General features: G+C 39.3%; 1 protein-coding gene and 2 long non-coding RNA genes across 3 annotated transcripts; all 3 read left to right on the plus strand.

The window, feature by feature from the left end:
* Positions 13,627 to 17,307, plus strand: LOC109947490. The gene is made up of 3 exons (XR_002270270.1): positions 13,627 to 13,941; positions 15,225 to 16,901; positions 17,014 to 17,307. It is a non-coding gene; the product is annotated as an uncharacterized LOC109947490 (long non-coding RNA).
* LOC109947295 (splicing factor 3A subunit 2-like) lies at positions 17,359 to 17,909 on the plus strand. Its single transcript, XM_020557228.1, has 2 exons — positions 17,359 to 17,391; positions 17,433 to 17,909. Exons 1-2 carry the CDS (start codon positions 17,359 to 17,361, stop codon positions 17,907 to 17,909), a joined length of 510 nt encoding a protein of 169 aa, XP_020412817.1.
* Positions 18,216 to 18,834, plus strand: LOC109947491. The gene is made up of 2 exons (XR_002270271.1): positions 18,216 to 18,491; positions 18,587 to 18,834. It is a non-coding gene; the product is annotated as an uncharacterized LOC109947491 (long non-coding RNA).

Consider the following 22,928-nt stretch of genomic DNA (forward strand, 5'->3'; position numbering starts at 1 on the left):
TTTGTTTTTATAAATGAATTTAAGCAGTTCAGTTTTAGTTATAAGTTGTTTTATTCTGTTAAATATTTTATGTTGCATGTTGCCGAGTGAAAGCTCTTTTAAAGAATATAGGAAAAGATATTCTCGTTAATTATCAGATAAATGGCAGCAGAATTTTAAAGGTTACAGAAAGTTAAGGATTCAACAGCTTTGCTTCAGAAACTTTATATTTTTTTTAAACCACCTTGTACCCAACTATTAAATGTTGCCTTCGGATTATATTGGTTGCCTTCGATTTAGTCAGCATGCTTGACAGTTGCCCCACGAGTTCCTTGGTACTCGAACTCGTGTGGAGCGAGTAATGCGGATAAAGATGGACTACGGTCCCCTGAATCCTGCGAGTTGCCGCACAGATTGACCTCGTGTCACTGAGACCTGCGAGTATATGTCACCCATGGTGATGCAAGGAATTGACGGAAATAAAAGGTACACCTAGGCGGTAGTTTTAAACTGTTTTCAATGCTTTAAGAATTGAATGTTGACCATGAATATGATTGGTTTATATACCTGTATAATTATATACGTGCATTGATTTCAAAAATAAAGAGAATAAGTTAGTTTGTATAACTGTTTTTACAGTGGGGTTAGTATGTTCATATACTATTTTCTAAATTTTGTTTTGGGTCCACTCACCCTTTTTGTTGTTTTGCGTCCCCATGCAGTAGACGTGCACAGGAATCCACCACCGGACCGGTTTCCATCTTCCGCGCCTTTTCTTTGATGTAGGATTTTTGTTTTGTAAAAGGATTAACTCCTTTGTAAATTCTTAGTAGTTGCTTTGATGTTTTGCCCTAAACTGAGAATTGAACTGTTGACATGTATATATATGTATGCTGGTAGTTGGTTATATATATATATACTTGTTTGGCAGGTGAAAATGTTTTGGTATTGAGCCAGTTACAAGGGAAACTCTGCCGAATTTTTGGTAGAAGTCAACCTTGTTATTTTATCGTGCTTTGCATAGAAGGGCAAATAGGTCATTTGTGCCCGACATTCGCCAGGTGTCGAACACGCACAGGGTCCGGTTCAGATTCCAAAGCGGAATTTGAATCGGGTCCTGTCACTTGATCCCTTTGTAAGGGTACGTAGGCAACCTAGAGTTACTAGGTGCAGCCACAAGATCAAATGTTGAAAATTTGTTCAGTTGGGTTTTATTGGAAACTGATTAAGTATTTACATTATTCTAAGGGTTGAGTTCAGTTTCAGAGGGTGGAATGTTTTATTTGATTTATGGAGGCTTGAGGCCATTCAAGTAATTCGTCTGTTGCATGCTTAACGATTGGGAATTGTTTTTCAATGATAATTGTATATTTACAGGTGGAAAGTTATTAGGAAACGATCAATTTACAGGGGAGACTGTGTCGAATTTCCAGCAGAAGTCAAACTTGAAAAAGAATTTTGAGACTGAGTTAGATGGGCATTTTGGTCAAGTGTGCCCTGTACCTGCCAGGTGTCAGACACGCACAGGGTTCGGCTCAGATTCCAAAGAGAATTTGGGTCGGGTCCTGTCAGTTTATGCCCCTTACCATAGAGAAAACGAGCCATTGGGAGCAATGTTAGATATATGCCTTAGAAGCCAATATAAAAATGGATAATTCTAAGGAAATAATATATATATATATAATAATCAAAAGGGCATGAACATTGCTTTAGATACATAATGTACACAAAGTAACAAGTCCATGGATTAAGATATAAATGAAAAGTGGTCTAAAGAAGTTAGATGCACAAGACCTTTCAATACATATAAATATCATATTCTAAAATGTTCCTGGTCATAAGATCACCAATTGGATAGTGGTGACCCGCAAAGACTGGTACACATTATGTCTGCTCAATTGCGAGGATGACTAGCCTCAAGTCATTCATGTAGAGACACGAAGACAGATGCGTAGGTGCTCCATAGAAGATGGAGTCCACTGAACTCGATCAACTCTGGAATTCTTGTATGGAAGTCTTACTCCCAAGTGTCAAACAAAGAATTCTAAGTTGTGATAATGCAAGTTAAACCTTGGACCTGAGACATCATAGTTGTCTTGTATATATGTTGTTTCTCTTTAAGAGCACCATACAGTCGTATCAAAATAATGTGACTTAAAGGTGTTTCTTAGGATTCTCAGCATGTACGCAGAGAGAGGTGAATGTACGATAAGGAATCTCTGCTCTTAATAAGAAGAGAGAATACTCTAAAGATGTAATTCGTGAATCTTTGGCCAAAGTATCTGATGGAAATTGAGATAATGTATCTGACATATAGGTATTATTTTCAATTTACATGATGAACATGTGGTATGCGATATTTCATCGATACAACCAACAAGCCATAATGAAGGCAACAACAAAGACATAGGGAAAATGAGGAAAATGAGAAGATAATTTCCATGCAGAAATAAGCGAATCCAAAATGATGTGGGGAAGAAAGCTATAACAACCTATTTTAGTGGTTAATTGCATTGGTAAAGGTGGGAAAGAACATTAGACCGTATGAACTTCAAGCAAGAAAAACATGAAAAGTGAGCTCAACGAAAAAAAACAAAATCAAACCTAATAACAAATAAAAACAATGTTAGCATATGAGTGAGGAATTGTATTATCAAAAAATTTAACAAACAAAATTAATTGACACCAAAATAATGTAGGTTACAATCTTAATAACCCGAACCCAGAAAAAGGCCAATGAGTTTTTTGGGTTAAAGAAAAAAAAAGGAGAACGTTATATAGGCCTTCTCTTAATTCAAAACAATCATAGAATGCTATTAATTTGATCATGAATGCAATTAATTGAATGAAAAAACTAAAAAAAGAAACAAACAATGAATTATACAAAATCATTATAGTCATAAGCAATTCTTTCTCGTTTTCAACCAAAAGGGTAATATGGGAACAAAATAATAATAATTTCCAGTCAGCCTACTACAAAAGGAATGTAATCTTATGTGGCAAAGTAGTAAGTGTAAGTGTACATATTTTTAATTTCAACAATTAAGTACTCATATTTAAAAAAAATATTAAAATTCTACCCTGAGGTTGATGATGAGGGAATCTGTTAATTGATGGCATGGAAGACATGGAGCTTTTATTTTCTTAATGCAAATAAAATATTGATAAAAAAATTTTAATTATTAAATATGACAAATTAAAAAAATATATATATTTAAAAAATTAAAGAATTTAGCTATTTACCACCCAAATTTTGCTTTTGGTGCTAATCTCACCAGTCTGATTTCTCATACGCCAAAAGGCTACAGGGAAAAGAATATCACTATTGCCGAATTTTTTCTTTTCATAATAGGAACCCATGTGATAGCGAGAAGGATCAGGCGAGAACGCTTATGTGAGAACATTACATGAGAACACCATTGGATCTAATCTAACGGCTACATGGAAAGCAATTGTAAGTGTAAGTATTGTATTAGAACGAGGCCTTCTTCTCTCTCCTCCCTCCAAAATGTTCAGTCGAAAACGGACGTCCCCTCCAAAATAGAAGTCCCCTCTAATCCAGCTATTCGGTTTGTTCAATTAGGTGGCCAATTTTTTTTATCAACTTTGATTGAGCAAGACCAATAACACTGAAAAGAGAGCGCCCATGTTATTCCTTATTCAATTCAAGGAAGAACACAAAAGTATAGCCCTCATTTTTCTGGGTTTCTCATTCAGGCAAAACAAAGTATTCGTGTATTTTATACTATCATCTTTGTGGTTCGGTCTTTCTGGTCGGAACATTCGTCAATCCTTGAGTAATGTCTTCAGTTGGAAACTGGTGACCGCGACCGTTGTGTTGTTCTCTTGGTTTTGAAATCCTTGAGCATGGTCAAAACAGGGGTTGAGGAAGAGGAAAAGTGTTTGGGGTTGACGTCCAAATTTAAAAGGGCGACATTGTCATATTTGTAGAAATTTTGAAGTTAAAAATGACTCACGAGGTAAGTGATATACTGTATTTGTCAATTTTAGTATTGGGCATAAGCATGAGTTACATTAGTTTCTATGTAGGTCTTTAATGTTTCACCAGAGAATCATTTTCATATCATATGTTAGTTAATATATATATATTTTAAAGCTGTTTGAAAACATGTGCCAATGTTGGTATAATGGTGGTCAATTCATGGTTAAATTGCAAGAACTGTGAAATGGAGTGTGAAGGACAAGTGACACCGAAAGTAAGTTCGGAGTTGAAACCAAAATTGGGACTTGAATTTGATTGCTGTGATGATGTGTTCAATTTCTACAATATTTATGCTGCGACAGCCGGATTCGGCATTCGGTGTTCTAGAACGAGAACGTGCACATTGACAGGAGAGGTAACAAGGAAGGAATCTGTATGTTGTAAATAGGGGTATTCGTTGACAAGCATTGTTAGTCGTAAGAGAAGATGGCGAAGTTGTACTTGAACTGGTTGCAAGGCTAAACTTGCGATTTTGAAGGTAAAAGACAAGAATAAGTACATTGTTGCAGGATTCAATGAGGTACACAACCATGACATGACCACAGTTGATAAAGTCCATCTATTGAGATCTCAACGTAACTTAACACTATCTACAAAGGTCTATAGTGCAAATATGAGCAAAGTTAATATCCCTGTACATAAGCAGGTAAGCCTTCTTGAGTTGCAAGTAGAGGGATTGGAAAATGTTGGGTTTGTTAAGAGAGATGTCTATAATTATCTAAGGGACGTGCATGGAGAGGTGATTGGGCATGATGCAGAGTTGCTTAAGGAGCATTTTTTGGCTGAGCAAGAAAAGAATGAATCCTTTTATTTCAAGATGAAGGTCGATTCGGAATGAAGGATAGGTAATGTGTTCTGGTTAGATGCAAGGTCAAGACGAGCTTATGTGGTGGTATTTGATACGACGTTCAACACGAACCGCTATAGGATGGTCTTTACGCCTTTGTTAGGCGTTAATAACCATTGGCAGACAGTGTTGTTTGGTTGTGCATTCCTAACTAGTGAAACCACGGATTCATTTGTATGGTTGTTACGGAATTCAAGAAAGCCATGCCGGGTGAGCCACCCAAAATGATCATCACTGATCAAGATGCAGCCATGTCAAAGGCAATTGCTGTAACTCTCCAGACAACATTTCATAGATATTGCATATGGCATATCTTGAATAAGTGTACAGAGAAACCTGGCATTGGAGAATGTTTTTTTTGGAAATGTATAAATGCATATGGGTTATGGACACGGAAGAAGAATTTGATGCAAAATGAGAGAAAATCATCACAAACAATGGGCTGAAAGACCATCCATGGCTTAGCTCAATTCATGCTATGCAAGAGAATTGGGTTCCGTCATATGTAAAACAATATATTAACTGGAAAAACACATTAATGAAATTCATTGTACGTTTTGAAAGAGCTCTTGGTTCACAGAGACACAAGGAGTTAATGGCTGATCATGTTGATAATAATGAAAAACCTCCATTGCCATTTCAAACACCAATGCAACATCAAATGGCACGCATTTACACTCGGGCAATTCTTGAAACGTTGAGAGGGAAGACTTCAGAAGTATTTTATGCTTGTTCGAACTTGTAGAGCAAGATGAGACACATTGCAGATACAAAGTAAGTGAGCGGGTAAATTCGGGGGTGACACGGATGAAGGAGCTTGTGCATGATAAAGATGCCGATAAAGCTTATTGTAACTGCAAAGGATTTGAATTTTGGGGTATTCCTTGCCTACACATCCAAGCATTCTTAAGAATGAAGCAGGTTGAGCACTTGCTAGACAAGTACATATTGAAATGATGGCTTCAAAGTGAAAAAAGCGGTGTAATATATGATAAGAATCACAAAGAAGTTAACGATTGCGTTGATGGTTTTCTTTTGGTTAAGAGATCGAAAGTTTGCAAAGTTGCAAGTGATTTGATTGATTCGGCTTTGTTGTGTATGTTTTGAGTTGCTGGAAAAATCTTTTGACGACATTCGTGGGAAGCTTACAAGGTTGGTGTCATCAAGAGCTCATGTCGAAGAAGAACCCAATGGAGATGTCGGAACTAGTTATCCCCAAGTGAGAATCAAAGATCCACATCGAGTCAAAGCAAAAGGCCGTGCGAAAAGAGTTAAAGAAGAAAAAGAGAAGGCGGCGGAACGACATAAACGTCGGTGCACTGAATGTAGGAAGACTGATCATGATAGACGAAGTTATCCAAAACTTGCGAGCCTGTAAGTGAATATGTGTTATATTGTGCTTCGAATTTTATGTTGTTGTTGTTTAATTTTATTTTTTTCGGATGTGGCAGCTCTTCATCTTCCGACACAGAATTTTGTGGTCCAGTTGCTGAGAATTTGCAGCCCACTCAGAGCACGCAGGATAGTGAGCTTATTATGACAGAGTCATTTATGCAAGAGTTTGATTTCATTTATGGTCCCAGAGTTTGAACATTTATTGATACTTATTTACATCTTTTTTGAAAGTATCTAGAAGCGTTAGTGAATATTAGGTAAATGCCTCATGTCCATTGATACTGATGTATGGTTTATTAAACACATAACTATCTGGAAGCGTCAGTACCGCATGACTTACATTCGGAGATTAAAAAAAACAAACGAAATTAAAGTCAACAATAACTTACTTGAAGAGCCACTTAGTTCTCAGCGTCAGAGTCATCACTTGACTCAAAGCGGCCATGTTCCTCCCAATCTGGAATGAGTTTGTCATTGTAGCAATCCTAGCACCACTCTAAGTTTGGGGGTTTACACTTGCAAACAATGGGAGATGGGGGCTTTGAGGGAGAAGGGGTTGGGGACCGATAGTATTGAACATTGTTTGGACCTACTGCAAATAGATCCCTGCACGTCCCACAAGGACGGTCGTGAACGGCACCATGCTTGCAATAATTAGGTGTAACTCGAAGTTTCAGATCCATCTTTGGTTGAAGGTGTATGTCCCGGATGTCCTCTGGGGCTTTGGGGTTTGAAGGAGAATGAGTTTGGGGCAATCATGCAAGGGGTTTTATACACAAATTTGTAACGATTGCAATGAATATGAAAATATCCAAGGGAATCTTAAAACCATGACTATGTGTTAGTAAGAGAATCTTGAAACCATCACTATGTCTCAGTAAAGTCTCAAACAACCGAATATCTGTGTCAGAGAATCTTGAAACAAATTGTCTCCCCAGTGACAATGAATTAAACAAAAAAAATGTGAGCACTATTACAAAATAAACGCTGCCAATCCAGAAGTTAGTGATCAAACTGTGATTGAACTCTAGCTCGGATAGCAGTGTAAAAAGAAATAAGCTGCATGTAACCAAGATTGGGCATTAACATTTAAACACTAACTCAGATTGGGCATTAACAAAAAGAAACAACTGCTGAGGAATTGCCTATGGATTGATATGGCTATCACCAGTCATTATCGTTGCCTTTTGCTGGTTGGTGGCCTCGCTCTGTTGGGTGTGCACTGCTGAAGATGATTTCATGTGCAGCAGACGGGGTTATGGCTTCCCAATCAATATCTTTGTCGACATTTGTAGCGAACTGTCGGAATTTCTCAAAACCTTCGTTGAAAGCCATAGACATTGCCTAGCCATGGTTGTCACCTCCTTTGTGGATGCTCAACGATTCGTACGTAGCATCCTCCTCTGTCATTTGCAAATCCTCTGCTTTGTGCTTTCTTCTCTGGGCACGAATTCTCTGCTTCTCTTTTCTATAACGGACTTTGTTAACTTGCTGAGTCAAATAAGCCAACTTCTGCTCAACTCCGACACACTTTTGATTCCAATAATGGACCAAGGAAGAGTTGTGTTCCAGTTTGTTCTTCATATCATTTATTTCCACAACGGGATCATCGGAGTCCCCCTCGCTTGCAGAGGAGATTGGAAGAAGCAGCGGTGGTAGAGGGGACCTTGGATAATCGGGGGCATATTCCCATGACCCATCGGAGTCCTCCTGATTCGCATTGGCGCTTGAACTGGCGGACATGTTGAAAAAATGTCAGATTAGGGGATTCGGTTGAAGGTTTGTATGCAAAAAAGACAACTCGAAAGAAGAAAAGAGAGAAAAGAAAGAAGATTTGGATGTAAGGCAAGAGTATCCCATAGCCATAAAACAACGTTTATATATTATGTCCGGAAGTTTTCCATTTTCTCTTTTTGTCCCATCACTTTATTTATTTATTTATTTTTAAGTAATCAGAGTATTTGATTTAGATAGGTTCAATTCGGATTAAAGCCTTGTATTAATCACAGGAGCCTCATATGATTAGTTCAAATATTAGCACATACTTGAATTTTGATTTATCAAGTTTCAATGAGTTCGTAGCAATTTGTGAAATATTTTCCCGATTTTTGTATATTTAGTTATGAATTTTCTAAGAAAATGGCAATATAATAATAATTTCGGTTTCAAAGGAAGGATGTGTCAATGGTCACTGATGTACACGTGTGCACCTACTGAAGGGGGATGCGATTAGCTCTTTCCATGTGTCTTATTTCTTTATGTTTGAAATTTTTGAATGCAAAATTTTTAAAAAATGGTAATAAATAGGAGAAAAATCGGAAAAATGCCTCGAAAATTGCTTCAAGCTCCATGTGCCGCTACAAAACTGGGGGAAGTTACAAATCATCCAAAGTTCATCTGATGTGACAATACAGAGTGCACACTTCATGTTCGGAATATGGTGACAACTTGCTTTCCTTTCAACAGTAACATTATATTATGCAAAAATTAGAAGTATACTTCCTTAGTGTTCATTATCTAATTTATAAGAACACAAGTATTAGTTTCATTTGCTTCATATATAATTGTTTGGAAAAATATTTCTAATTTTCTCCTTTCAATTGACAGACACAAATACAGTTCTTGTTATTTCATTAGTAAAATTATATATTTGAAACCAATAACCAAACCTCTGAAATGCCAAGTTACGAACATAATTACCTACCATATAAGAGATCAAATAAATGCTCAAACCTCAAAATTCACCCAATTACTTAAAAAAGGGGAAACAAAAACAGACTTCCAAATAAATTTCTTCAGTACTGTATTTAGTAATATATTTTTCTGCATAGCTGCTTTATTTTATTCAAATGAACCAAAATGGAAACACACGAGCATTTACGTCATATATAAATATGCTATTAACATACAGAGTATCGACTAAATTTCATATTTTATATTAGTAGATTATATTTTATACAAATCTTAAGCCACACTACTTATTTATTTAGTTAACTTCCAACATATATATAAACATTCTTATATTGTCTTCTAAGTATGTATTATATATATTCATTATCTTGTCTTAGTACCTTTTTTTTTTCTTTTCAACAAAGTTGTTATATAATTGGTTTTTTCTTCCCTAATGGGGCGGGGCATGGAAATGGTATACCCACCCCCGATTCAACCCATTGCCATCCCTAAACGAACGAGATAAAGCCAACCCTCCATTACTTGATTACAATGCGACATAAATACCTGGATTATCAACAAATCCACCTCTGTTGTTTCTATTCCATGCCTTTGAGGCATTTTTATAACACAAAGAAATATGTTCACATAAAATAATATAAACAAACTTCGTAAAAGCACAATTTATGTAGAGAAAAGTACGCTTAATAAACCCAAAACAGTTTCCCCATTTGTTTATAGTTTTCCTTCACATCTTACAGTTTCGATACATATAAGATACATATGAAGTGTCCAAAGCAAAGTTTTTACACCTTCAGGAGCCCACACAAAATGCCAAAAACCGTACTCAAAATGAACCACACATTTGTTCCAAACAAAATACTGAAAAAAAACCCAAAATTAACTTTCTCCAGTGACAGTTTACTCCATGGTGATCCCGTCCCAGTTGTAGCTTGGGACAACACATCTTGCAAACTCGCGGAATAGGTCAAACCCTTTGCATGCTTCTACTTCCCTCATCTGCACAGACTCATTCGAAGCACTGAACCTTCAAAAACCTTTTCCTTTCGCAAGCCTAACCCTCACTTTCATTATTTGGACTGATTGAAGGTGGAATTTCACTTTATTTTTCTCCTTCCCCAATGTTTCTTGATACCATCTTAGACGTATCTTCTGCCGTTTGATTCCATGATCCGAGCTGCATCATCGTGGTCCTCAGATGAAAAGTTTATGGATTTTGCAGCTCCATCAGCAGCATCTTCAGCTTTATTATTCCTCTGTGACAAAGGCTCTACATTTTTTGCTAGAGTTGTTATAAGTATGGGGGGGATTTTTGTAGGGGAACCCATTGTGAGTTTAGGGTTGTTTGGAGCAAGGTGCAATGGGAGGTAAAATACTCTTACATTGGTATTTATAGAGCAATCCCCATATTCATTTTACCTGCCAAAATGCCAATGTTGACTTGGAGTGGGAAGCTGCAACTGTAGTTACCGTTAGAACTAGTGATGTCATATTTTCATTATTTGTATCATAAACAATATTAACATTTTCTTTATCGTTCGTATTTAGTATCATATTTGCCAAAATGAAACTGTTGACTTGGTCATGTTCAAATGTAAGTTATATTCACAACTTGTGATATGATATTTGCATTATCAGTACTATAAACACATTTTTCTTTTTCTTTACTGGTGATATGAGTTCATATTTAGTATCATATTTGACAAGATGAAATTGTTTACTTGGTCATGTTAAATTCAGATTACCTTCATAATTGGTGATGTCATAATTGCATTATTAGTATCATAAACACTGTTTTCATTTTCTTTACTATTAATGGTGCGTTGATATTTAGTTTCATATTTGCCAATTAAATTATTCACTTGGTCATGTTCAAATGCAACGAAGTTTACCTCCATAAGTAGTGATGTGATATTTGCATAACCATTATCATAGAAAGGCGCATTTTTTTCGAAACAGGTGCGACTTGAGACTTGGACTAAGGGGAACTGCAGCCTACCCGTTTTTCCGTAAGCTTGCTTTTTCTCTTTAGCCATTCAGATAATTTGGATAGCTAAATTTGATTCTCATATAAGGTTCTCACATAAGCATTCTCACTAGATAACCACCCCATGTGATAGGGGGGAACATATTGGCCTGAAACTTTTTGGTCCTTAATAGGATTTGGGCTTTGTCTATTTTAGATAGGGCAGCCCAACCCAACCCATTTTACATGCTTATAATGGATAGATGGAAAGTATCAGATCAATGATATTTTTGCGAAAAATCAATCAATAACTTGAAAAAGAGCATGAAAGCAGGTTGTATAGCGTCAACATATATATATATATATACAAATCATATTAGGGTAAGGAAGAATTGAACCTGGACTTTGGGTGCATAGGTAAATGTTCTTAACGAATTGAGCTACAAGTCCTTTACTGTTGCCAACTGTGGGGGTCTTTTTCTTCCGGCAGCTGCAAATGGGCTGGGCTGCCGTAAAGAGGAAATTACTGAAATTGCCCCCTATGCCTGAGTTCGAAAATTAAGCCCCAAAAGCACTTCGAAAGGACAGTAAAGCCTTAGGAAGTGTTCTGGTTACCTTCACCAACGAAAATGATGGCTGCTTACAGGTGATTTATGCTTGCTTACAGATAAAGTTTTAGCTTAGCATGAGGAGATTGTGGCATGGGAGCAAGGTCAGCATGAGTTGAGCACCAAAGAGGAAAATAAGGCTTCCTAGGGAGAAATGGGAGTGTTTAAGATGAGGGAGACAAGGTTTGCAGGATGATCTTGGCTAAAAAGGGGTAAAGGAAGGGCATTACTTCTTCCGGCAGCTTGACAGACTCTGAAAATAGTCTGTTAACAGAGAAGAACGAAGAAGAAGAGTGAATAGGGCTACTGGATTTTTGCAAGTAAGAGAGGGAGCTTGCTCTCTCAGCCTGGGTTGGTTTTTGCTAGATGGAGGGGACCTCCTTTTACAGCTGTGGGAAACCTTCATTCCCCAAGAAACCCTAATGGTTTCTTCCCCAACTTAGCAAGGTTTTCCTTCCCTTTTCCTTTCCTCTCTTGACTTTTCCTGTTTTAGTGAGATTTTTCTCTATCTATTTGCACAAAATCAGGGATTTTGGAGCTCAAGGCCTCCTTTCCTGCGGCTGCTTCAGTAGAAGATTTCTACTTCCAGCCATTTTCTTCCTTTCTTTCTCACTCTTTCCTATAACCAGTTTTGATAGGGAAGGAGTTGGGATGTGTATGTTGGTTTGAAGAGTGTCTCTCTTCCTGGTAGCTTGCATGTTAACATCCCTTGGTTTCTCTGGTGTTTTGTTTTGGAACTTGATCCATTCCCATGTGCTGGCACTTCCCAGCAGCCTTATTCAATGAACTTTCAAACTTCCTTTTCGTGGCTTCTATTCCAGCTAGGTGCTGGAGCTTGTGGTTCATCTATGGCAATTGTATGGGCCAAGGTTCACTAAGTAAATGGCTATTTTTGTTGAATGATGGGCTTCTTGGTTGGGCTATTCTTTGATTGGGCTAATTTTGGTTGAGTTATTTTGGTTGGGTTATTTTCCCTTTTTGCTCACCCATATATTTGGGCTTAAGAAATGGGCTTGGGTTCCGAGGCTCCCAAGCAACCTGGAATCTCCATTTCTCGTCCCATCAATGGGCCTCATGACGACCTATTACCTTCCATACCACAACCCACTCAAGCAAGCCCCGGGCATCTTGCGTGGCTTGGGCCCACTTAAGCTTGTAGCATGGCGTGCTGTTTATTTGCTTGGCGTGGTATGTGTACAAGCGCATATGGCGAACTTTCGCGTGCCTAAATTGGGTTTCTTCTCGGTAAGGTATTGCATTGGGCTGAGCATTTATTTGGGCCGAAGCGTGGATTTTTTTGGGCCTCAACATTAGCCCCCTTGATTATTGGGGCCATGAATGTGTATTGAAATGGCCCAAATAATCAATTTCTAGCCCAAAAATAAAATGCAGTGGCATGGCATGGCATGGGTTTAGGAGCAACTCAAGGATGACCAGTTAAGTGTCTCTGAAATTACAGCCAGGTTTTTTCCGGGAAGGTTGGAGGGGTCGCAATGGTCCCGCTTAAAACCCAATCCTTCTTAAACACCGAGGGTGTTGCCTTGAAGAACTTTCCTAGACACTGTAATTTTGGAGATTACTTACTAGAGTTAACAACAGTTGACCTATTTTGTGGCATGATATAGGAGAAAATGCTTGGTGGATTAGCTCAAAATAACTTAGCTTGCATGATTTATTTGCTTGAGTGACTAGAGAGACTTGATTTTGCATAGTTGTGATTCGCAAGAGTTGTATTGATTTGCATGCTTGATGTTGGCATGTATTCTTGGTATCTGGCTTAACGCTTGGCATTGACATATATGCTTGGCTTTGACTTGTATGCTTGGATACTTAGCATTGGCATGTATGCTTGGATGCTTGGCATTGGCATGTATGCTTGATTTTTGCATGTATGCTTGGTATTGCTTGGCTTTGGCTTGTATTGAGTTTACAGCACCAGCCCCATAACACTTGAATTTGGCAAACAAAACCTTAGTGAACGTGATAGTGTGCGACATGATGGCTAGATATTGGAAGAATGCTTGAAGTAGGGCATGTGCTGGGAGGGTATTTGGAATAGGGCATGTGCTGGAAGGATATTTGAAACAGGGCAGGTGCTGAAAAAATATTTTAAATAGGGCATATGCTGGAAGGATGTTTGAAGTAGAGCAGGTACTGAAAAATGTTTTGTTTGAAATGGGATAGGGCATGTGCCTGAAGCACGTGACTTGTCTTGACATGATTTACTTCTGGTTTTCTCTCATTCTCTTCTTTCTTCTTCTTCTTCAAGACCCAAACCCGTGGGTATTGTGCATCAGTACATAAGTCATATTTTGGAAGCTCGGATCAGAAAACTTCCTTCACGAAAGTTGCTCATCTGCTCGAGTACTATAGCCTGTAAAATTTTCTGAATTCTTTGAATTTTTCTGATGCCTCAAAGCTGGTCTGCAACTTCTGTGTTCATCCATGGCTGGTGAGGTTCTGCAGATTCTGCTTCTGCATGTATCTTTAACTTCTGATACTCGGATGACTGTGCTTACTTCACAAAATTTTCTCGAAATCATGTTGTTTATAGCATATCCGAAATTGAGGATCATCCACCCGTAGTGATCACTGCCTCCATTTTTCTGAAGCATGTTCAGGAGTTGATGTTGATGCCTTTGCTTTCTATGCATGAATGCTTGAGTTCCTCTTCATTTTCCAGAATTTGTGAACTAGAAATCGAATTCCGAGGTTGAGTTTCTGGTTTAGCATTCTAGCTTGGTGATAAACAAGAGTCATACGAGTTCACTTGGCTATGCATGCCAAGTGTTTGTCAAAATATCTCAAAGTAGCCTGCTGGTTGTTTTTTGAACTTTTGAAATGTTTCTTTTCGAATCTGAGTTGGATCTTTATAAAAAATGGACTTCTCAATGGCTATGTTGGAATTGGTCTTGTGTCACTTGAAGAAAAAATGAATTTTTGTTGGAATTTCAAAGTAAGGGCTAAGCTATTGGAGCTGTGCAGTTCCTCTGGCATGGGCTATTTTAGGAATCTGTTTGACATGCTTCCCTAGCTCGAAATGCAACGAAATTTTGGAAAAATGAAACTTGATATGTCTAGTTCTAAGCTGGAAAGTTTGGGATTTGTTGGTTGTAAGCTTGATTTATAGTGATTTTCTAAAGGTGGGATGTTCTAGCTAGGATGGTTGGAAAGCTTGTGTATAAGTTTTGCTTGGCATGTTGCTTTTTCTTGGGAATTTAGCATGTCCTTTCTGTTGGCATTGAGTGCTGATCTGAGTATTGCTAGAGCATGTTCTTGAGCAATATTGTTGTGAGAGCATGATGTTGAAAGGTATTGTCGTAAGAGCATGAGTTCTTCAAATTGCTTGAAATGCTTGAATGAAATGAAATTTTTTAGCATGTGGATTGGTATCACGCCTTTTGAATTTTGTCAGATGCTTGATAGATGAGTTTGCTTGCACTTTGAGAAAATTATGCTTCCAGTGCCTCCCTTTGCGTATGAGCACCTTTCCGGCGTCTGATTTTGGCTAACATATTCTCTTGTTTAGAATCTCCAAAGCATGAGAAAGCATGAGAAGTCTAATTTCCTAGGATTTTGATAGCATGAAAGTGAGTTTTGGTCTCTTGCAACTTGTCTTTGGAAATTATGCTTCAATAGCGATTATGCTTTCGGCATCCCCTTTTATCATGTGGTGGCCCTTTTTTGAGCTGGTGAAAAGGCTGAACTTTGCATGATGCATTTTTTTCTATGTAGGTGTATACGTCTCTGGCACAGGCAGGGGAGGGTGCCAAAAGCCTGCGTTGTATCCATTGTCGCTGGAAGCTTCGAGTTTACCAATTTCGCAACTTGGCAATTTGGATTTCTATCTCGATTTCTCAGTAAATAGTTCTGCTCCTTCACTGGAATCTTGAGTCTTTCTTTTGGCTTTGTAGGAATAGACATAGACTGGTGTTTGGCCTAGGCTTGTTTTTCTTGTGAACACACGCTTAATTAAATCTGGACTTTTCTCCGATCTTGTGGAAATAGAAATTGACAGAATGCATGCTCTGCAATGCTTGAATCTTTTTGTATTTTGAGGGAGAATTTGCTTGTCATGGGAATTGCTTGAGAATTTTGCTTGCCATGGATAAATTGCATGCTGCTTTGATATTTGCTTAAGCCTTTTCTTTGGCGTGAGCTTGACTTGCATGCTTGGCGTATACTTTGCGTGTGCTATGTTCTTGACCACCTTCTTTGATTGAACTATATGCATCACGAGCATATGCTTGTAACTGCATGATTAATACATAGGGTTAGAGGCTGTTGAAAGCTGGAGGAGAGCACCATTTGTTTCCTCTTTTGAGCTTAGAGTTTGGACATGGCTAACTTTTTTTTCTTGGCTTTATAGGGATAGATATAAACATGTATATGATGGGTCTGCAAGATTGTCATGTAACTCATACGGATTTTTTTGTTTTTGTGAAAAAGGTTACTAGGAGGTAAGTGGTGTTCAGTTTGTAACACTTGCTTTGTGAAAGGGTCTGCTGGAATGATTGATTGAGCATGAAATGGGAACTTTGCTTGTCATAAGCTCGAGTAATAGATTGCATGATGCTTCAAATTTTTTTTGTTTTTTTGTTTATGCATTTCGCTTGGCATGAGATGGCTTGCTTTGCTTGGCCTGTGAAGTTCATATAGCTTGCATGCTAGCGTGGAGATTTCTTGGCTTTAACACGGAGAACCTGCTTCATACTTTGCCCTTTTACAGCATATTCCTCGTTGGTAATTCTTGCAGGGACTCACATAATAAGTCCCAATGACCTTTGTGATGAGTGATGGCCTATTTCCCCTTGCACGACGGGTTGAAGAATGGACAACTACCTTCATAGTTTAGAAACACTTACCAAGACTCGATCATAGGCATTGAGTAAGCTTAGGAAGCTACTCTCATTTCCAGGTGTTGTATAGAAGAAAGACATGTTTCCGGCGGCCACCTTATTTTTTAATACCCTTGCAGCATCACTAAGGGCTGGCCACAGTGGTTCGATCGCGAGTTGACAGCCCCGACTACCAAAGATGTTTTGTCAAGGAAACATCGTTTTTGACCTTACAGCAGCGTGCTGAAAGGGCTTAAGCGTGTGTCTTATTAGGATTTTGCATGGACTTCCGGCTGAATACTTAGAAGAAGCACACATTATTATTATTTTTTTTTAAAGCACGAGCTGCTTGTAGTATGAAGATGTATGCATGATCCCCTTAAGCAAGAGTTGTCGTTAATGCGTTAAGCCTTCAGGAACATGAATTGGAGAGCCAGTGCCGTAAGCTATGAGACCTTCTCCTTGACAAATAAGCGATTGAGAATGGCGCTCGGTGCATGGTGGAAACATCGAAAGGATCATCTAATAGTGCTTCTTCTATTCTGTTTTAGTCATGCACCGTGATCTAATTGAGGTACCCGGTTCTCCTTCTTTGCACCGTAATATATATATATATTCTTTTAATAGAAAGGGCATATCTTCCTGCACCATCTTTCTCTAACACTTGTCCTTATTTCGCTTTGCAGGCTGCATTTCTTTGTTGTAGGGGCTGGCTGGCTCAGTGTGTAGTAGCTTTTCCTTTTGAAACTGCAGGGTGTATCGATCTTTAGCATAGTTGACTGCATTTGGGCCCGAGTTGTACCCCTTTTTTTTTTTTGAGAGCCTAATGCTCATGTTGTCGGGAACTTGGAACACAACATTGTTGCATACTTTCTGTCAGAACTTTTGATGTAGAATGCTTGAGATATTGAGCTTCGGCCTGTTTTGTACGTTTTGCTTGGTTGGAAATAATGAAATGCATGAATTGTTGCGGTTTGGAATGCATTGAGATAAAGATTTCCAGCTTGTTTTGTACACTCCGCTTGGTTGAAATGCATGAGTTGCTTGAGATTTTATCAGGTCAGGTTGTGGTAGGTGCAAGGTACATGCTGCCAATTTTTTTTAGGTTGAGAACATCTCACAAGTCGCGGAGGACACACTTCCTACTCCTCCTCTTGGGACGTCCGGCGTAGCTGCCGACACTGCCCTGCGCCCTCCAGCAGCGCAGCCTCCTACTCATCCTTTTCCAAGCACATCTGACACAACTGCCGGCACCTCTCCACAGCTTCCAGCAGTGCTGCCTCCTACTCCTCCTTTCCTAAGCACATCTGACACAACTTCCGGCACCTCTCCACAGCTTCCAGCAGTGCCGCCTCCTTTCCTAAGCACATCCGACACAACTGCTGGCACCTCTCCACAGCTTCCAGCAGTGCTGCCTCCTTTCCTAAGCACATCCGACACAACTTCCGGCACCTCTCCACAGCTTCCAGCAGCGCCGCCTCATGGTGAGATTATTGATGACAGCCATAAAGACGATGATGTGGAAAAGCATGTCTTGGCAAGATTGAGAGAATTCCTTCATGGCGTTCAAGGCCTTCTTTGATGGTGGTGCTAAGATCCTTTGATCTATCGATGAGCTTCTTCCGCTTTGTCGCAGGTTCGATGGTTAGGCACCCTTTCAAGGCATCCAGAGACGGTTGCGGTTTTGAGGAAATTTATGGATTGATATGGGAGTTTCATGGAGGTCACGGGGGTCATCTCCTCCTCCTCGAGAAGTGCCGCCTTCTGGGCTCTTGGCTTGGTACTTCATGGGATAGATACCATGGAGCTCCTTGATATTACTAATCACAAACTACTTTGTTGGTGGACGCGATATGTGAGGCCATAACTCTGGGCTTTAATGTGGACTTCCTCATTAATCTCGTGAGGAACCTAGCATGTGCTGTCTTTGGAGAGCGGGCCATTCATAGCATGAAATTATCACATGGTTCCAGTGAGGTGAAAGCTGCTGCCGACATTTTGAACATTAAGCAACAGGAATTGGACATCCAGCGCAGGGAAGTGCATGCCCTTCTCCTTGCTAAGGGTATTTCTGCCGACAATGCTGAGTGTGTGCCAGAAGCAATAGTCAGATCATCTCCTAGGGCTTCTTTCGTTCTTTTTGGGCATTCTTCATAGCTTCAAGGTATATAATTCCTCTTTTCTTTTTTTTTCTTTTTTTTTTTTTCAGGCTACTCCTTCTAGCATCACTTGGTCTTGACACACATCTTCTTCTTGCAGGTTGTCTCCTCTTGGCTTGGTGATCGATTATCTTGGCACATGGTTCTGTTCCCTTGGAGACCATAGGCTGCATGGATCTTTAGCATGTGCAGTTTTATCTTGCTTTGACTGTAGTTTTTTTTTTCTTTTTCTTTTGGACACTTTAACGACCATGTCGTTATAACTTTGTAATGTAGTGTTGAATCACTGGAGCTTGTATTAATTTCTGAATGCTTGAGGCATGTTGTAATCTGCATGTCTTATATATATATATATATATATAGCTTGGTTGGCAAAATTTGTTTTTATGAACTGCTGGAGATTCTCTGACAGGTTGGATATCCTTAAAAACAAGGTATATGCTGCCAAAATTTTGTCTGACCACTAGGCCTGAAAAACACCCTCTTGTCATACCTAAAAAGGGTCTGACTAGTATATGCATGTTCTTTGTAAAATTCCTAGATGTTTTGCATATTCTGGTTGCTTATCAAAAGGGGACAATGGTTTTGTTGTTCTAGCAGCTCAAGAATGCATGCCCCATATTATTTTGCTTTGGCGTGCTGCTTGTTGATGGCCGGGACCCCATCCAAGTGACTTTGCTTGGCATGTCTTACTGCTAAGTGGCGTGCTTTTTCTTTTTCTTTTTTTTTTTTTTTTTTTTTTTTTTTTTTTGGTGGTGCAAAAGCAACTCAACAATAGTAAGGCTTTGAGCCATTTTGCATTGATGAATACTCCAATCAAATTAAGCCCCCAAGTATGAAAGGGCCAAGGAGTGTGCATGTCTTGCAATAGCATGAAAGGTTGTGGCTTAGATTGGCATGTATTTGGCATGTGTTGCAGTAGGCTGTCATGCTCTGCAGAGATATTTAACAGAGCCACAGCTGCTGCTTTACATTATACAGATCATAACCCAACTAATCAAAGAGTGATTTGCAGCTCATAACCCATTGCACTTTCTTCAACTTTTGTGAGGTTATGAGAGGTTACGGCAGCTGTCTCTTGATAATCTTGCTAACCAAATGAAGCCCCCAAGTGGCGTTCTTCCGGCATGTCCAATGTGAATACTTTGCTGCTGGAACCATTCTCCCATCCATCAGTAAGTGGCCATGGGGTGCTATAACTTGAAGGTTTTGAATATTTACACCCGTAAGCTTTTTCCATGTTTCCACAAGGCTCCCAAATAGCCTTCGATGGCTTTGGGTCATTGCATGGCGTGATGAACTTAGGATATCCCTCTATTGCAATGTTGACAATTTGGCATGATAGCATGGCTTCTTCTCTACGCTTCCGGCAGCTAGAAACACCAAGTTCTCATTTTTATGTTGATTGTGTTGCTTGAAAAGCTTGATCTTGTGATATCTGATTTTGCTTGAAATGATTGCATCAAGTGAAATGTTTGAGTTGCATGATTTTGGAGTTGGATTGTTTCTTCTTGGCATGATTCCTCTTTAGACCATCTCCTATGGCATAATTTTGTTGTTGGCATGGCTTGGCGCCACTGAGCATGTTGAGATGCTGATCGGTGCAGGAACATAGGGTCCCATGCTCCTTGAGGCTTGAGGTGTAGAGAAGTGTACTCATCGTCTTTAAAAGGACAAAGTGCTTGACAGATATATAATTTCTGCATGACCAAAGCAGATGGTGGTTAAAATAATACATGTGTTGCAGCTTGTAAATGAATATAATTGATATTTGTCGATTTCAAATGAATGTCATCCAACATCATTAACTAACGAATGAATCACACATCAATATTAAACCAACATAGGTTGCTTTCAGTAATATGCAAGCATGTGATGCTTTGGAAATTATTAAAGCACGTGATGATACTCGTGCTTTGAGTAGTGTGTAAATGCCTAGTGTTTGTATTCCTTTCAAAGTGAAAGACAAGAAATAAAGGAAGCTGAATAGCCCAACTTCACTCTGTTGGTATTGGCCTAAAACATGATTTATATATATATAAGAAAAAAAAATTTATCATTACATGTTTATATTTGAATAGATGACATGCTTGTGCTGCTTTTACAAGTATGGCATATGGCATGATAATATATATTTTATTGTGAAATCTTAAAAAGGTAGGAAAGAAAAAGAAAGATTTTCTTATCTTTGGCCTCCAATAGAGAGCATGTGGAGTGTGGAACCGAGATTGGCATAGAAAGTCAGCATGTGGAGTGTGGAACCGAGATTGGCATAGAAAGTCAGGGCATTCTGTGGGCAGTACTAAAGATGGAGGTGATGCAAGCAGCGTTCCAAAGAGGACTTGTTCAATCTTGAGTTGCATGGATAAATTGAGCTTTGGGGGTTAAGGAGCATATATACTAGTATGATGTTTGAAATAGGGCAGGGGTTAAGAAGATTTGAAATGAGGTAAGTGCCATAAATTCTTTGCTTGTAGAGTAGGAGCTGGAAGAATGTAACTTGGCTTGGAATGATATAGTTGGACTTGCTGATGTGAATAATGTTCACACAACTCTTAGAACCAAGGCATAGCTTAGTTTAGCATGAGAAACTTTGAAGTGCTTGTGCTTAACTTTTTTTTTTTTTTTTTTAATTGGCAGAAAGCCCCCAAGTCATTTGGAATTGAATTTTGACTCCTCTTTTTTTTTTTTACAGATTTGCTTGGCACGAAACCCCCAAGTATTTTGGAGTTTGCATGTGTAGTTCGCTCAAAGGCATGAATGATGAATTTGCCAAAGCCCCCAGCCCTCTTACAAGATCTTGTTTTACTTGAGAATGGAGATCTAAGGCATAAACAAGGGGAGCATGTGAGCAATCGATATCATGTTTGTTCTGCAAAGCAGATAGCCAAAAAAAGAAAAGGAAAGAAGGAATGCTCTTATCTATTTATTTTCTTTGGTTTATTGCTTCTAGCAGCAGCTCTTCCAACGATGGTGTTTGAATGACAAGCTTGGCTCTGTCCTTCTTCCTTGGAGGCATTGATGAAGATAACGGCTTAATCCCCAGCAGAGTCGCCAAATTATGTGGGGGTCTTTTTCTTCCGACAGCTGCAAATGGGCTGGGCTGCCGTAAAGAGGAAATTACTGAAATTGCCCCCTGTGCCTGAGTTCGAAAATTAAGCCCCAAAAGCACTTCGAAAGGGCAGTAAAGCCTTAGGAAGTGTTCTGGTTACCTTCACCAACGAAAATGATGGCTGCTTACAGGTGATTTATGCTTGCTTACAGATAAAGTTTTAGCTTAGCATGAGGAGATTGTGGCATGGGAGCAAGGTCAGCATGAGTTGAGCACCAAAGAGGAAAATAAGGCTTCCTAGGGAGAAATGGGAGTGTTTAAGATGAGGGAGACAAGGTTTGCAGGATGATCTTGGCTAAAAAGGGGTAAAGGAAGGGCATTACTTCTTCCGGCAGCTTGACAGACTCTGAAAATAGTCTGTTAACAGAGAAGAACGAAGAAGAAGAGTGAATAGGGCTACTGGATTTTTGCAAGTAAGAGAGAGAGCTTGCTCTCTCAGCCTGGGTTGGTTTTTGCTAGGTGGAGGGGACCTCCTTTTATAGTTGTGGGAAACCTTCATTCCCCAAGAAACCCTAATGGTTTCTTCCCCAACTTAGCAAGGTTTTCCTTCCCTTTTCCTTTCCTCTCTTGACTTTTCCTGTTTTAGTGAGATTTTTCTCTATATATTTGCACAAAATCAGGGATTTTGGAGCTCAAGGCCTCCTTTCCTGCGGCTGCTTCAGTAGAAGATTTCTACTTCCAGCCATTTTCTTCCTTTCTTTCTCACTCTTTCCTATAACCAGTTTTGATAGGGAAGGAGTTGGGATGTGTATGTTGGTTTGAAGAGTGTCTCTCTTCCTGGTAGCTTGCATGTTAACATCCCTTGGTTTCTCTGGTGTTTTGTTTTGGAACTTGATCCATTCCCATGTGCTGGCACTTCCCAGCAGCCTTATTCAATGAACTTTCAAACTTCCTTTTCGTGGCTTCTATTCCAGCTAGGTGCTGGAGCTTGTGGTTCATCTATGACAATTGTATGGGCCAAGGTTCACTAAGTAAATGGGCTATTTTTGTTGAATGATGGGCTTCTTGGTTGGGCTATTCTTTGATTGGGCTAATTTTGGTTGAGTTATTTTGGTTCGGTTATTTTCCCTTTTTGCTCACCCATATATTTGGGCTTAAGAAATGGGCTTGGGTTCCGAGGCTCCCAAGCAACCTGGAATCTCCATTTCTCGTCCCATCAATGGGCCTCATGACGACCTATTACCTTCCATACCACAACCCACTCAAGCAAGCCCCGGGCATCTTGCGTGGCTTGAGCCCACTTAAGCTTGTAGCATGGCGCGCTGTTTATTTGCTTGGCGTGGTATGTGTACAAGCGCATATGGCGAACTTTCGCGTGCCTAAATTGGGT

Source organism: Prunus persica, chromosome G2 (assembly GCF_000346465.2).
Source record: "Prunus persica cultivar Lovell chromosome G2, Prunus_persica_NCBIv2, whole genome shotgun sequence".
Lineage (NCBI taxonomy): Eukaryota > Viridiplantae > Streptophyta > Magnoliopsida > Rosales > Rosaceae > Prunus > Prunus persica.

Bases quoted from the DNA above. Each gene is read 5' to 3' on its own strand.
- LOC109947295 (XM_020557228.1), top strand. From the start codon at position 17,359: ATGCATGAGTTGCTTGAGATTTTATCAGGTCAG. The intron at 17,392-17,432 runs GTTGTGGTAGGT...AATTTTTTTTAG, and splicing joins TTGAGATTTTATCAGGTCAG to GTTGAGAACATCTCACAAGT.